We start from the raw sequence: 13,605 nt of genomic DNA on the forward strand, positions 1-13,605 counted from the left end.
CGCTTTGATCATTACATCTGGCAATGTTATTTAGTAATGGGTATGGCAGTATTTGTCAGTTCATGTTATTTGGAGTAAGAGTTTCATTGATTCAAATAAAGATTATTAATACTTGTTCCGTACATAAATAACAAAAATATAAAATTCTTTTTCCAATACAACTGCCGCAATCATGTAATTTTTATTTTCATGTAACAGAAAAAAAGAACAAAATACCAAGATTCAATTACAAGCCGAGTCTTATGTAAACTGTACCATAGATGTCTGTATGTATGACAAGCCGGGCCTTATTTATCTGTGTACTACATCTATCAGGTATTTCTTGAGTTTCTAGCAATGGAATTAGAATCTGGACCTGTCTGCTTTGCATATATAGAACCGGCGGCTGAAACTTCAGAAGGCGAAGAGGCCATAGCAGAGAGAGGCTGAAAATTCGTGTTCCCCACAAACCAATAGAGAGCCCATTTGAGGTTGCATAATGTGTACTTCAGTGCTTTTGTCCAATTCTCCTGCTTGTTGAAGCTCTGCGTTATGGAGTAGTTCTCCACTTTGTCGTTCTCGATCCTGCCAATATCATAAGAAGAACATGATTACTGTTTTTTGCCCGAGATTTGGTTTCGCGATAAGAAAAAACGGGCAGCGATTAGATTTGTTTGAAAGGTTGTGGAATTAACTTGTATGGCAGTTTGAAGCATTTCTCGGATGGGATATTGTTCTCTACATCCTTGGACTTTGCAAAATCCGCAAAGTCTTTCAGACATGTCAAAAACAATGTCATTGCTTTGTCATAGCGGGTGCTCCAGAACAAATTCACAGGGCCAAACCTGAAGATTTGTGACAACAAACGTAGTCAAGATGTCCAAGAAACAGGAAAAAGACTCCAACAACACATGTACGCTTCATGTAAAACTATACACAAGTTATGCAAGATATTTGTAAGTTAAAAGAGGACTACACCCAAAGTTGGACTTCCACCAGTTTACTAGATCTGACACAACATAACTTGGAATAACTGGTGATTCGCTACCAGAAAATTCCCTAGCAGTGAAAAGGAATACTTACAGCTCATATGTGTTGTTGCCACTGTCCACAATCCGAGGGTAACTCCCCATAGGATGTATCTTGATTCGACATCTAAAAAGGTTACTGGTTAAGGATAAACTCCAGATCTTAACAAACAAACAAACACAAAACAAATGTTCAAAAGTATCAAAACAAAAGCTGCAAATCGCTCTTGTGATATAAGGATACTGAAATTTTGGTCGGAAATAATTGCACATGGTGTGGAGCAGAAGGCAGGCTTGGCCCCAGGCAGCATTTATCTCATCCCATTCAACCTTATGTTTCAACATCCAGGCAAGTTCATAAGACTTTTGTTTAGATGATTATGACTAGGCAATGAGCGTACATGGTAATTTCCAAGCTTACCGGTACTTTAGGAAGTCTTCCGAGCCGGAAATTGTTAATTGTTCCAAATTCACCATCGTGCCATATCGGAAAGGCATCAATCAATACATTTGTCCTGTTTAATAACTCCAGGTGTGCCTGTGAAACTTCAATCTTTGCCAAGATTGAGTCTCTCTCTTCCTGTTGACAAAACACAATAAAGCTCATGAATGAATACAGAGTAGCCATTAGTGCACAATAATAAGATCATCATACACATTAGCGGTAGATATGTCAAGCACTTTTGATAAGGAGTGGAGTGAAACCACTTATCTCTCTTATAAAATAAAAATGAGGGATAATCCAAGAGACAATCAACAACACACCTGGTGTGCTATTAGTTGAAATTGAAAATTATTGAACTCTTGCCAATACCTGTAATATATCAAACCAGACAAATTAAAGACACGTGAGAAAAGAATACGTGACAATGAGTAGAAAATTCACCAAAATATTTTTCAAACGCACAGGCCACTAGAAAATACTAACCTATCTTCCAACTCTTTAAAGCGACCTGCCTTTGTCTCTAGCTCCTTCAATTGATTGTTTATCTCAGCATTCTGTTTCTCGGTTTCTTCTATAGCTGCAACAAGTTTTCTTTCTTCTTCCTCAATCTAAGTAGGAGGAACAAAAACAGAGTGGTATTCAACATACATACATACAAACATAAAGAGTGAAAATCAAATGCTAAAATCAGATGCTACCTTTAGTTTCTCTTTCAAAAAATCAGCTTCGCTAAGAACATCTTGTGCCTCTCCTTCTAACCGCTGAAGGCAGGCTTCATACGCTTCAATGTCCCTCGTCACATCCTCGACCTCTTTTTCTAGTTTGTCGGACAAAACCCTCATGCATTCTAGGCATAAAGGCTGTTCAACCTAGAAAAACCCATAAAAAATGTAAAGAAAGCTTACTCTACCCAATGAATACTTGTCAGCAAAAACTGAATATGAATAACCCCGGGGGTACCTGCGTCTGACTTCTCGCAATCTCAAATGCACGTGTTAAGACATTAATAGTGGCATGAAACCCAGAATGATTTGAATGTAAAGGACCGTTATGGCCAACTTCTAGCGATGGAATATGAGAACCACCAGTATCAGAAGTTGACTCGGACTTATAAACAACCACAAAGGATTCTTCCATTGCCTTGCCAGATTGGCCAGCATCAGGGTGAGCAGATGTCCCACGAGGACGTGGAGGAATGCCCTGTCCTTGAGGCTTTTGCCTTGGTAAAACCACAAAAGAGTTGTCCATGCGTGTAGAACCCAATACGCTATTAGCCCCATGCATAGACGAGCCCTGCATTGCTGGAATGTATTCAATGATATTCGCTGTGAGCTACGTGAGAACTACTTTTTGACACCACTAACACAATTCATAACGTATGATGCAGCGAAAGTTAACATCTTAAAATTTTGATTTTGGTCAGAGAACCAGAAAAGTTGACACCAATCTGACTCGAATCATCCCGCAATAAAATTGAATCGAGTACTCAGTTCTTCTAGGAATTAGAGGCTTGAGAAATTGCGGTAGTGAACAAAAGGGCAAGCCAATTCGGGAAAGTTTAAGCAAGCAAGAGAATAAAGTAGGTACTTTCTTCCCCAAACAAGAACCCAAATCAAACTTCCTTATTGAAGCAATATTCATCCGATCATCAGACTTCAATTCCCAAAGTCCCAGTTTTCCCACTGATCCCGAGGGGTCTCTGGTTCTAAATTGCATCCCAGATAAAGAGGAATCACAAAAAAAAAAAACAGGAATTAGCACAGTAAGCGCGAAAGGGGAAGAAGAACGCTAACCAGAATGAGAGGAATCGTTGAAGAACTTGCCAGCGTAGGAATCGACGCCGACGATGGTGAGGGAGTGGTGGCAATTCTGACAAACCCATTTCGGTAGGTTCGGATCCACCGGGAAAGTTCGGCTCTTATCAGGAATCTCCTCCTTCCTCATCGCTCATGAAATATCCACACGATTACAAGGGTTTTACAGAAGTCGTACTGCAATCTAGGGTTCTCGTTTGGCACCAACGATATCGTGAAGAGCCTTTCTTCAGAGCTTGTCATCCATTGCGGCCAGAATCCAGATGTTTGCTTGTTAAGAATCTCCGGTAGATTAATCCGACCTTCCTAATTCCAAAACTCAACGCGATACAATTAGTCAATTTCACATTATTGGCGAATCAAATATACAAAGATTTCTAGTTTGTAAATTATTAAATGTATTATACGTCAAGCACCAGTGGTCTAGTGGTAGAATAGTACCCTGCCACGGTACAGACCCGGGTTCGATTCCCGGCTGGTGCAAGTTTCTTTCGTTTTTAAAATTTTTTTATTGTTTTTAAAGTTATTTATCCCTTCTTAACCCCAGATTTTTATCATATATATATATATATTTAATTAATAGTTTATAAATATTATATTATTTAGATATAAAATAGATGACAATTTTTTTTGGTCATTCTCCTTGTCGTCGTCTTAGCATGCAGAACATATATATATTTTTTTTGTTAAACATGCAGAACATATTTATAAACTTCAAAGTTAAATCCGATCATATTTCCTATTTCGCATAGCATTCCTATCAAAATATGTGAAGAAAACACTGAAAAATATATTATCTACTTTCCGAAAAAATCTCCTCAATCCGTAGTATCCATTCACATATCTGCGATCTTAACAAAAATTTTCATACCATCGAGGTTTGGAATTTACAAGGTCATATCACTAAGGTGAGAGCTTATTTAGCTTATATATCCGAAAATTTAAACAAGAATATTAGATTCTTTCGTTTTTAAAATTTTTTTATTGTTTTTAAAGTTATTTATCCCTTCTTAACCCCAGATTTTTATCATATATATATATATATTTAATTAATAGTTTATAAATATTATATTATTTAGATATAAAATAGATGACAATTTTTTTTGGTCATTCTCCTTGTCGTCGTCTTAGCATGCAGAACATATATATATTTTTTTTGTTAAACATGCAGAACATATTTATAAACTTCAAAGTTAAATCCGATCATATTTCCTATTTCGCATAGCATTCCTATCAAAATATGTGAAGAAAACACTGAAAAATATATTATCTACTTTCCGAAAAAATCTCCTCAATCCGTAGTATCCATTCACATATCTGCGATCTTAACAAAAATTTTCATACCATCGAGGTTTGGAATTTACAAGGTCATATCACTAAGGTGAGAGCTTATTTAGCTTATATATCCGAAAATTTAAACAAGAATATTAGATATTTATATTGATTTATTGTATTTCTATAAATAAGAAGACTTTGAAACCGTCTTGTTTCTTGTTTATTTCGTTATAATACTGTTGTAAATATTGCTAGAAATTTAAGATGGGTACTAAGATATTGTAAGATGATTATCAAAATTAGATCGGCAGACAACTTTATTGTAAAATAGACAATTAGGAAACCTATCATGGATCAAATTCTAGATACTGAATTGAGATAATAAAAAAAATGTTGGACTGAATCTTATTATATTTCAATCATGTGCGAACTCAGACAGAAATTTCTGTAACCGCTGCTGTATGAGGATTGTAAGTATCAAAAAAATTTTGCAGTCTTTTAATGCCATTGAAAAAGTACAACAAGGACGAATGTATATAACTTTTGGATACAGTTATGTATCTGGGGATGAGGTTGAAGAGGAAGAACAATAGAGGGGGCAAGAATTTGCATACCATTACCAAAAACTTCGAGTTTTTTTTTTATATGAGAAGAATCAAAGTAGCTGCTGGGAGATTCTGATGGAAACAACGTCTCCGTCTTTCCCTGCTCTCATCGTGTGATAGTTCACAAGAATTCCTGCTTCAGCAAAGTAAAAGGGAACTGAATATATATCTCTTGAAAACAAATCGGCTTCTCACAATGGGGATGTGGTTGAATAGCAATGTCTTGATTTTCTATTCAATGAAATAGCGTGTATATATTATATACATATAAGAGGTTAGACCAAATCAGGAGACTAAACTAGATTATTAAATCCTATTACGAGATTAAACCATTCGTGTATGTCTATAATATCGATGAAAAGGATATATCTGTAATATCTACCTTCGTTTTCTTGCAATCTTGTGTGAACCGCGACAGCATGGTGAGCGATAACTGCTTTGGGTTGAGAATCGTTCGAGTTTCCGGTCCAGGACTTGAGGTCGAGGACACCTTAAAGTTCTCAACCAAAATGCAGGAGATCGTGTCAAGCTATAACACAAAAGGATTAGTTACTAACAACAAACAGTGAAGCTGACTTGCTGATTTACCGGAGGAAGAAGATTCTTTAAGGTGTTTCAGATCAAAAATGGCTCCACAAGCTGCACCGACGTCTTTCTGGATCTTGTGAGATCCGATAAGATTGTAGTCCCAGCTACCATCCTTGTAGCCCTCGTTAAGGAATAGCTCTATGTGTCTAGCATCCAGTGTCTGCATAGTTCCTTCACAAAAAGAACGGAAACTCTTTAGTGATTTATCTTGTACCTTTTCTTCCGAGTTCCAACCAACATGAGGAAGAAGAGCCTCGCGTATTGTTCATGACATTTTTGGTATGTTGAGGATCTGGACTATATAAGCCGCAAGAAATTAAAGAGACCATCATCTATAGTGCTGGATTTCTTTTTTTTCTTCGGGCAAGACATGTAAGATATTTTCTTGCAACAAAAAGTTAAAACCAAGTTTTTCTACCCAAAGTTGCCAAGACAAATCTTGTTCATTAGAGCTCTTTACCATCACAGGAGCTGAGGTCACAAACAGGGCAACGAACTAGCTGTAGATCTGAAAATTTTGGCACAAACTATGTTAGATCTGGGATTTGGGGCAACATGTACCAGAAGATATGGGTGAAGAAACTTTTCTTACCTGCAATCCAAATACCTCTTTTAATTTTTTTAATAACACATGAACCACAAGATTGTAACATCCGGTCTATCGTTCCTTCCTTTGGAATCCTCAGACCTCTCAGATTCTCAGTCAGGAGGCATACTTGAGAGTCGAGTGTAAAGGCACCAATCCGCATCCAATCTAGAATTAACATTCCAGATGAGGAGACCCAGTGTAATGGTAATTAAATTCAAACATCTTCAACAGTATAATGTATCGGTGGCCAGTGTTTTGCTTAGCATCTTAGTTATCATGATTCAGTCAGGCTAGGCTACTACTTTTACCAGTTTAAGAGAATACAACGTGTTTAGCAAGGAGACTGACCAATATGTTTTTCCTGCTGGCGGGACAAATAAGAGTGACTTCCATCTGCAGTGACCATTTATTGTTTCTTAGTTTACCAATGTATATATACCAAAATGTAAGTAGAAACCCCGTGTGTATCATCCTCACCAAAAGCTGAAGCATATATCTTGATCCAGCTGAAAGAAACGGGATATGGCTTGGGGACCTGAAGATCACGCAGACACGCAAACTTCCAAACAGTCTTGTCCATAACGACCAAATGGAACCATTTGCTTGTCGCTCCCAGCATCACCAGTGATTTGCCATCCAAAAATCTCGCAATGTATGTCCATATATCCTGCTCAAACCTATTTTTTGCAGAGAGAAGCAAAGATGTAGAGAGTCCATTAGAAGAAACACACAGGACCATCACCGTAAGGCTTACAAATTTGAATTCGCTTTAAGAATCCACTGTTGAGTTACTAATACGTTTTCAAATCGATCCGCTATTTGAATCTGGCCATCATAAGCGGAACTGAAACATGGTTCTGACGAGAAAAAAATGCTGTAGAAATTTAGAAATCCTATCGAAGTTTTCTAGATAACAATGGAAAAGAAGAACGGAATAAGTTGCATATTGATCGATTCCAGAAGATATAGTTTTCTCAGCAACAGTGCATACAGTAATGAACCAAAATCCGCATCAACAAAAATTCACATATTAATCTAACTGATTCCAGTATTTGAGTTCCGGAAAGATCAGAGGATGATTGATCAGCATAGATCCATCAAATCAAAATAACAAAACTAATCGCATGAACATTATGAAATTGAAACGCGTGATCGAATCAAAATCACGGAGCAGTAAAAATGGAGAAAATCAAATTCGCATAATATCCACAACGGCAGCGGGAGACATCTAGAGATGAATTTCACATAAAATTGAAACCGAATGTACTGCGAAGCGAAATAAAATACCATGAGAAGCTGGATCGGAGCGAGTAAGCAGAACACCGAGGAGAAACGCAGCCATGGATGCCTCTGCTTCCTCTCAGTCTTTTCCCGATCCTCTGGCTGTTGCTCTCTTCCATTCTCTTCTTCCCTCTGCTCTCTTCTTCTCTCTCCCCGGCTCTCTTCCTCATTCTCTCTCTCTGAGAATCTCTCTAGTTTGTTAAGAAAAGAGGTTATTCAAATTTGGTAGGAGCTCTAAAATCTTTTCGCAGGGATTATACACATATACACGCGCGAAGGACACAGCGAATTTGAATTTAGTCCGTAAATTGACGTTTATACCCTCACCAGTGAACCTCATCGGGCCCTGCTACGTACTGCTATTTTGGGCATGTGTTGCGGAAGGAGATGGGCCGTCTCCTTGTATATTCTTTTTTTTTTTTTTTGGTAAACCTCCTTGTATATTCTTCCCGATTGTTAATTTGTTAATGACGTTTACGTCAAATTTTTCTGAAATTAAATCAACAAAAACCATAATAAAAACCAAGAATTGCCAAATTCACCGAGCTGGTATTCGGTTTTGAGTTTTAGTACCGGTTATTGACTCGGTTATGGGTTTTCCGGGAATGACGATTTTACCCCCGAGCGTTCTGGCTTACGGGGGAATAATAATCAACGTTAAGTGCCGTTGGTCTTTTGACCAATCAGAAGGAGAAAGCCTTGACTTCTTAAATTGCGATACGCGTCATCTACGACTGCGAATCCGATGCGGCGACAAGTGTACCTTCTTCGTAACTTCTTCGACAGCTTTCTCTCTCCAACTCTTTCGTCCCCTTGTTTCAGGAACTACCGACGTCTTCTACGCCATTGATTCACTCTTAACTCCCCGACTTTTCTATAATTGGGTTGTGCATAAAGCTCCTGTTCTTCTCCCCATTTTTCCTTCGGTTCTTTCCTTCCTCCTGGTAAGAATCCGCTCTCGTTTTTATGGCCCGCATTAAGTGGTTTTCATCGATCATTGTTTTTCATCGCCTTTTGAATTATGATTAGCGTTGACGAGATTCCATGTTGCGAATACATCCCTGATTTCTGGGTTTGATCTGTTCTTTCTAGGGTTTTGTCGTCTCTGGGAAGGAGAGAGGCCATGGATTTGTAATTGTAGGGTTCATGCTCTGTTGTTAGATAGGCGGAATTTCTGTACAAATCTCCCGCTTAAAGTCTGTTGTTTCTCGAGATTTTCTCTCGAATCCTAGGCTAGATATGTCGTCAGCTGGTGTCACGCTTAGTCCGGTTCGTAGTGAGCCGCCATTGTCCCTCGTTCATACGAATCCTTGTGCGGATCCCTACCCGGCCGAGTCCATCGTGGTTTATCTTTCCCTCTCTGGAACCATGGTCCCAATGCGGGTGCTGGAATCTGACTCAATTCAATCGGTTAAGCTCAGGATTCAATCGTATCGTGGGTTTGTAGTGAGGAATCAGAAACTTGTTTGCAGTGGACGTGAACTTGCGAGGAGCAATTCGAATATCCGCGAATACGGTGTGAGTGATGGTAACATTCTGCATCTGGTTCTCAAGGTCTCTAATCTTCAGGTCCTCGAGGTTAAAACTACGTGCGGGAAACACTACACGTTTCATGTGGAGAGGGGGAGGAACATTGGGTATGTGAAAAAGCAGATTGCAAGAAAGGGAAAAGACTTTGATGATCCCAATGAACAGGAAATTCTTTATGAAGGTGAGAAACTGGAAGACCAGAGGCTTGTTGATGACATCTGCAGAAACAATGACACGGTTTTGCATCTTGTGGTGCGGAAACCTGCCAAAGTTCATCCTAGGCCTGTGGAAAAGAATTTCGAATTGTCTATTGTTGCCCCACAAGTGAATGATGGAAAAGATTATGATGTTACTAAAAAGACCAATGGAATAGAATGTGATGTTGGTGAAGCACATGGTGCAAAAAGTCGGGAATCTAATGGCATTGTTCTTCCGAGGAAGCCTTCAGATCATCGCTTCTCATTGGACCCAGTCATTGTTAATCCCAAGGCTAAGTTACCTTTGGTGGTTTCGGAAATGATGGTGTCTGCTTCTGATGGACTGGAAAGGGGTAATTCCCCAGTCAGATCGAGAGAGGGCACAGGAGGAGCTTATTTCATGCAGGATTCATCTGGCCAGAAGTTTGTTGCTGTATTTAAGCCAATCGATGAGGAACCAATGGCAGTCAATAATCCTCATGGGTTACCGACATCACTCAATGGCGAAGGTTTGAAGAAAGGGACAAAGGTTGGAGAAGGGGCATTGAGGGAAGTTGCAGCTTACATTTTGGATCATCCCAAAGGTGGACGCAGGTCTTTGTCTGGTGAAGAGAGAGGCTTTGCTGGTGTACCTCCAACAACTATGATCAAATGTCTGCATCATGGGTTTAACCATCCCAAAGGAATAAGACCCAAGATGGGATCACTGCAGATGTTTATGGAGAACAGTGGCAGTTGTGAAGAATTGGGCCCAGCTGCATTTCCAGTGGAGGAAGTGCATAAGATCTCTGTGCTGGATATTAGACTGGCAAACACGGATAGGCATGGTGGGAACATCTTACTGAGTAAGGACGAAGATGGTAGGAATGTTTTGGTCCCAATCGATCACGGTTACTGCTTACCTGAAAGTGTAAGCATATTAGTTCTTAATCATATCTGTTTATCCATCGATGTGGAAATGATGACTTAACACTGATGTTTGCCAATGCTTATGCCACAGTTTGAAGACTGTACGTTCGAGTGGCTTTATTGGCCACAAGCCAGAAAACCCTTTTCTCTTGAGACTGTGGACTATATAAGATCATTGAACGCGGAGGAAGATATTGCTCTTCTGAAGTTCCATGGATGGAACATGCCACTCGAGTGTGCCCGAACACTCCGCATCTCCACCATGCTTCTGAAGAAAGGAGTTGATAGAGGACTAACTGCTTTTGACATTGGAAACTTCATGTGCAGAGAAACTTTGACAAAGGAAACTCTTCTGGAGGAGATCGTGTCGGAAGCTGAGGAGTCCCTGCTCCCAGGCACGAGCGAAGCTGCTTTCTTAGATACCTTATCTGTTTTGATGGATCGCCGTCTTGATGAGATGGTTCGCTCTCAGGGCACTGTAGGAAATGGTGTTGCTGTGTGAGCGTTGGCGAATCCATTATATTCTCGTACATATTACCATGGCAGGAAGATGGTGAAGTGTTGGTTTTGTCTATAAACTTGTTGGCAGAATGGTGTTTTCCATCATTTGATCAATTCTTTGGACCTGGTCATCTGTGAAAGATGTTGCAAAGTCATTTGTCTTTTCTTTGATATATATTTTCAGGCAATGAAATTTCTTTCTTTCACTGTTTTCAGTTGCCTCTTTTTTATTTGGATCTCTAATCCTTGCTTCCAATCATAAACAGGAGACAATCAGGCACATTAAAAACAGAATTAGCTTATCTCAACTTAATTTTCTGTCTGAATCAGGAGACAAGAGGCAACATCTTAGGTAAAATTTTTAACTGCTTCTAGACCTGAATGTAGGTTGTGACCTGTCTGGAAGACTGAACTCTACGATCAGTGATGAACGTCCCAGTCTCATCAAACGTTTCTAGGCATCATCACGTTTGTGGTTTTTGGTTATTTGAAGGCTTGAAGCCCTTTTCCAGTATCCTCTTTGACCGTTTCCTAAAACATAGAGAGAGTAAAACATATGGAGTTGCCATATATCTTAAGCAGGAAAACACTATAGGATGATCATTCTGTGTCGGCAAACATCATTACCTTCTTCCCGTAGGTTTGGATTTCAGATTAAACACGCCCTTCATTAGCGAGCTTATATCCACCGAGCGTTCCCCCATGATCTTTTCATGGTACATTTTGCTCCCTATCTCACATATCTGTTCTTCCACCTCCTCCAGTGGCTGGTCCACATTCAGCTTCAATTCCCCTTTCCTTATAACTGTTACACCAAACCCATTTGCTTTGGCTTCCCGAAAGGCGTCCTGACATGTAAAAGGGCATTCACTTAGAACCCACATGACCGGTAAGTAAGAAACACTTTGTAATGTCAAGAAAAGCAGTAAAAAGAAGTTTTTTTTTCTCCTGATGGGCCTTTAGAGAACTGTACCTTGGGTGGACGTGGGACAATGAAAACATTGCCCTTTCCAAGCATATCCAAGTGAGCCTGAATGATGTAAGCGAGGTTTTTGCAGTCAGAAGCGTCTTCAAAGGCGATCACATGATGTGGTTTGGGTTCTAGTTCGAGATCTGCCGCCATCTCTAAGGCATAGAATCCTACTCGTTGCTCCCCGTCATCAACTGTGTATAACTCTAGGCACTGAAGACATTCGGACAAAAAGTTACACGTAAAATCGGTAAGGAACTCAGACTTTGTGTCTGTAAAATACGGAAAATTTTACTGACCAGAACATGCGGAAGATCCAACCACCATAGATAGTCTTCTTCCTTCTCTTGTCCATACTCGCGGTATTTGCTGACAACAGCTTGAGGTCCAAACAACTCCATTTCTCTCCTGAGTTTGTTGAGTTTCTTTTCTATGACCTTCTTGTTCTTGTCTGGTAGTTTATCCATTACCTCAGCAGCATCTTTTATCTCTTCCTCAGTGATCCATCGGTCCAAATCCTTTCCCATGTCCCTCATAACAGCTTTCACTTCTGGGTCGGTCTCTGCATTGTACAGTTCCAGGAACCCGCGGGACCATTTCTTCGTGTGCTGCCAAAATTCCGTTCCTGACTTCTTTCCAGGCCTGATAGAACCATCACTTCCTTCTATAACGATCTTCGACTGACTTGCTGAACTGTCAGTTGATGAAGTAGAAATATTCTCGATCGAACCAGACACTGCCGGATTCTGAAGAGAGCTTTGTTCTTCCTTCTTCACGGGAGTTTCCGACGCAGATTTTCCAGAAAACAATGCACTTCTTTGTTCATGATAGTTATTAAGAAAGTCAGGGCTCTTTTCTAGTGGAGGCCCTTTCCATCGTGGTATGATTTTTTCGGGTGGATCGTGGAGACTGATACCATCTGAATCAAGAAGAGGAAAACAAGTAAACAAGAATGATTTTGCTCAATATATAGGGAACAAACCAAAATGGTAAGAAAATAGTTTACCAACTCCATAATCGAGATTTTCAATGTTTGAATGAAGCCATTGATGCAGGTGAGATAATTTTTCATTAACTTTCTCAACCTTGTTCTCCAAGCCTTGGAAGAACATGGCCTTGTCTTCAGCATCCACTGAGTAAAAAGGATCCCGACCAGCCAGCTCATTATCTCGAACACGGAAGACAATGTCTCTTAGTTTATCGTCCTTCATCCACTCAAGTTCATCATCATCCTCGTAAGGGTAAAGTTTCGCAATGTCTGTAATTGTAGAGGATTGCAGGCTTTCTTTCTCTCGAGCTGCCATATAATTATCTCTAAATCCAGTTCTCATCTTTTCAACAATAGGCCCGAATTCATGAAAGTTTTTCTCCATCCAGTTCTCTCTCCTTGCTGCTTGTTCCATCTCTTTATGCTCATTATCCAAAGAACTTTTGGCTGTTTTACGACTCGCTGCAAGCCCTTCCAGTGAATTCACAAATTTCCCCTCTTTGTCTGGTCCCTCATCCTTATGCCCAGGTTTTATAAATTCCTGACCATCGTTCTTTTGGGCAAGAGTATCTTTATCATCCTGTAAAAAATTTCCAGAAGAATCTGAATCAAGTGTAAGTTTAAACATTCCGTCGAAACTGGTTGTATCAAAGTTTTTGTTTTTATCTTTCAATTCCTCTGAAGCCCTTCTTCTAACCCCATTTGGCTCTTCATCATTGTTTCCTTGTTGCTTCGAAAATCTTTCCCTGTCCTGAATTGTCATCTGAGAGGGTTCTTGGCAAAGCTCTTCACCAACACTTCTATTTGAAAGGAACTCTTTAGCCTCTTTCACTGAACGTATGACCCGTGGCCTATAACCAGTACCATTCTTCTTCATGAACGGTTTCTCTTTAGAAGGATCGGAAG

General features: G+C 39.7%; 4 protein-coding genes and 1 non-coding gene across 6 annotated transcripts in view; 2 read left to right on the plus strand and 3 right to left on the minus strand.

Annotated features, from left to right (window-relative positions):
• Positions 1 to 156: 156 nt before the first annotated feature.
• On the minus strand, positions 157 to 3,572 carry LOC104817359 (beclin-1-like protein). Its single transcript, XM_010546531.2, has 10 exons — positions 3,246 to 3,572; positions 2,413 to 2,753; positions 2,151 to 2,321; positions 1,936 to 2,060; positions 1,773 to 1,821; positions 1,429 to 1,587; positions 1,252 to 1,337; positions 1,063 to 1,134; positions 675 to 824; positions 157 to 564 (listed from the first exon to the last, which is right to left on the minus strand). The coding sequence occupies exons 1-10, from the start codon at positions 3,394 to 3,396 to the stop codon at positions 312 to 314; spliced, it is 1,557 nt and encodes a 518-aa protein (XP_010544833.1). The 5' UTR covers positions 3,397 to 3,572; the 3' UTR covers positions 157 to 311.
• Positions 3,573 to 3,678: 106 nt separating this feature from the next.
• On the plus strand, positions 3,679 to 3,749 carry TRNAG-GCC. Its single transcript has one exon. It is a non-coding gene; the product is annotated as a tRNA-Gly (tRNA).
• Positions 3,750 to 5,020: 1,271 nt separating this feature from the next.
• LOC104817360 (probable F-box protein At3g61730) lies at positions 5,021 to 8,116 on the minus strand. Its single transcript, XM_010546532.2, has 8 exons — positions 7,611 to 8,116; positions 6,801 to 7,000; positions 6,672 to 6,716; positions 6,327 to 6,488; positions 6,195 to 6,242; positions 5,735 to 5,905; positions 5,529 to 5,636; positions 5,021 to 5,279 (listed from the first exon to the last, which is right to left on the minus strand). Exons 1-8 carry the CDS (start codon positions 7,772 to 7,774, stop codon positions 5,197 to 5,199), a joined length of 981 nt encoding a protein of 326 aa, XP_010544834.1. The 5' UTR covers positions 7,775 to 8,116; the 3' UTR covers positions 5,021 to 5,196.
• A 174-nt stretch (positions 8,117 to 8,290) lies between these two features.
• LOC104817361 (phosphatidylinositol 4-kinase gamma 4-like) lies at positions 8,291 to 10,947 on the plus strand. Of its 2 annotated transcripts, XM_010546533.2 has the most exons (3): positions 8,291 to 8,548; positions 8,697 to 10,241; positions 10,332 to 10,947. In XM_010546533.2, exons 2-3 carry the CDS (start codon positions 8,844 to 8,846, stop codon positions 10,740 to 10,742), a joined length of 1,809 nt encoding a protein of 602 aa, XP_010544835.1. In that variant the 5' UTR covers positions 8,291 to 8,548; positions 8,697 to 8,843; the 3' UTR covers positions 10,743 to 10,947. The 2 variants fall into 2 exon arrangements, with proteins under 2 accessions (XP_010544835.1, XP_019058509.1); XM_019202964.1 differs by lacking the exon at positions 8,291 to 8,548 and having other exon boundaries at positions 8,555 to 10,241.
• Positions 10,948 to 11,017: 70 nt separating this feature from the next.
• LOC104817362 overlaps positions 11,018 to 13,605 on the minus strand; it is a 4,299-nt gene continuing 1,711 nt past the window's right edge. The window contains exons 2-6 of the mRNA XM_010546534.2: positions 12,718 to 13,605; positions 12,011 to 12,630; positions 11,715 to 11,924; positions 11,369 to 11,589; positions 11,018 to 11,272 (exon numbers count right to left, since the gene is read on the minus strand). Of these exons, the coding sequence (XP_010544836.1) occupies positions 11,206 to 11,272; positions 11,369 to 11,589; positions 11,715 to 11,924; positions 12,011 to 12,630; positions 12,718 to 13,605 (2,006 nt within the window). The 3' untranslated portion in view covers positions 11,018 to 11,205. The remainder of the gene's footprint in view (positions 11,273 to 11,368; positions 11,590 to 11,714; positions 11,925 to 12,010; positions 12,631 to 12,717) is intronic.

Source organism: Tarenaya hassleriana, unplaced genomic scaffold (assembly GCF_000463585.1).
Source record: "Tarenaya hassleriana unplaced genomic scaffold, ASM46358v1 Cleome27, whole genome shotgun sequence".
Taxonomy (NCBI): Eukaryota; Viridiplantae; Streptophyta; class Magnoliopsida; order Brassicales; family Cleomaceae; genus Tarenaya; species Tarenaya hassleriana.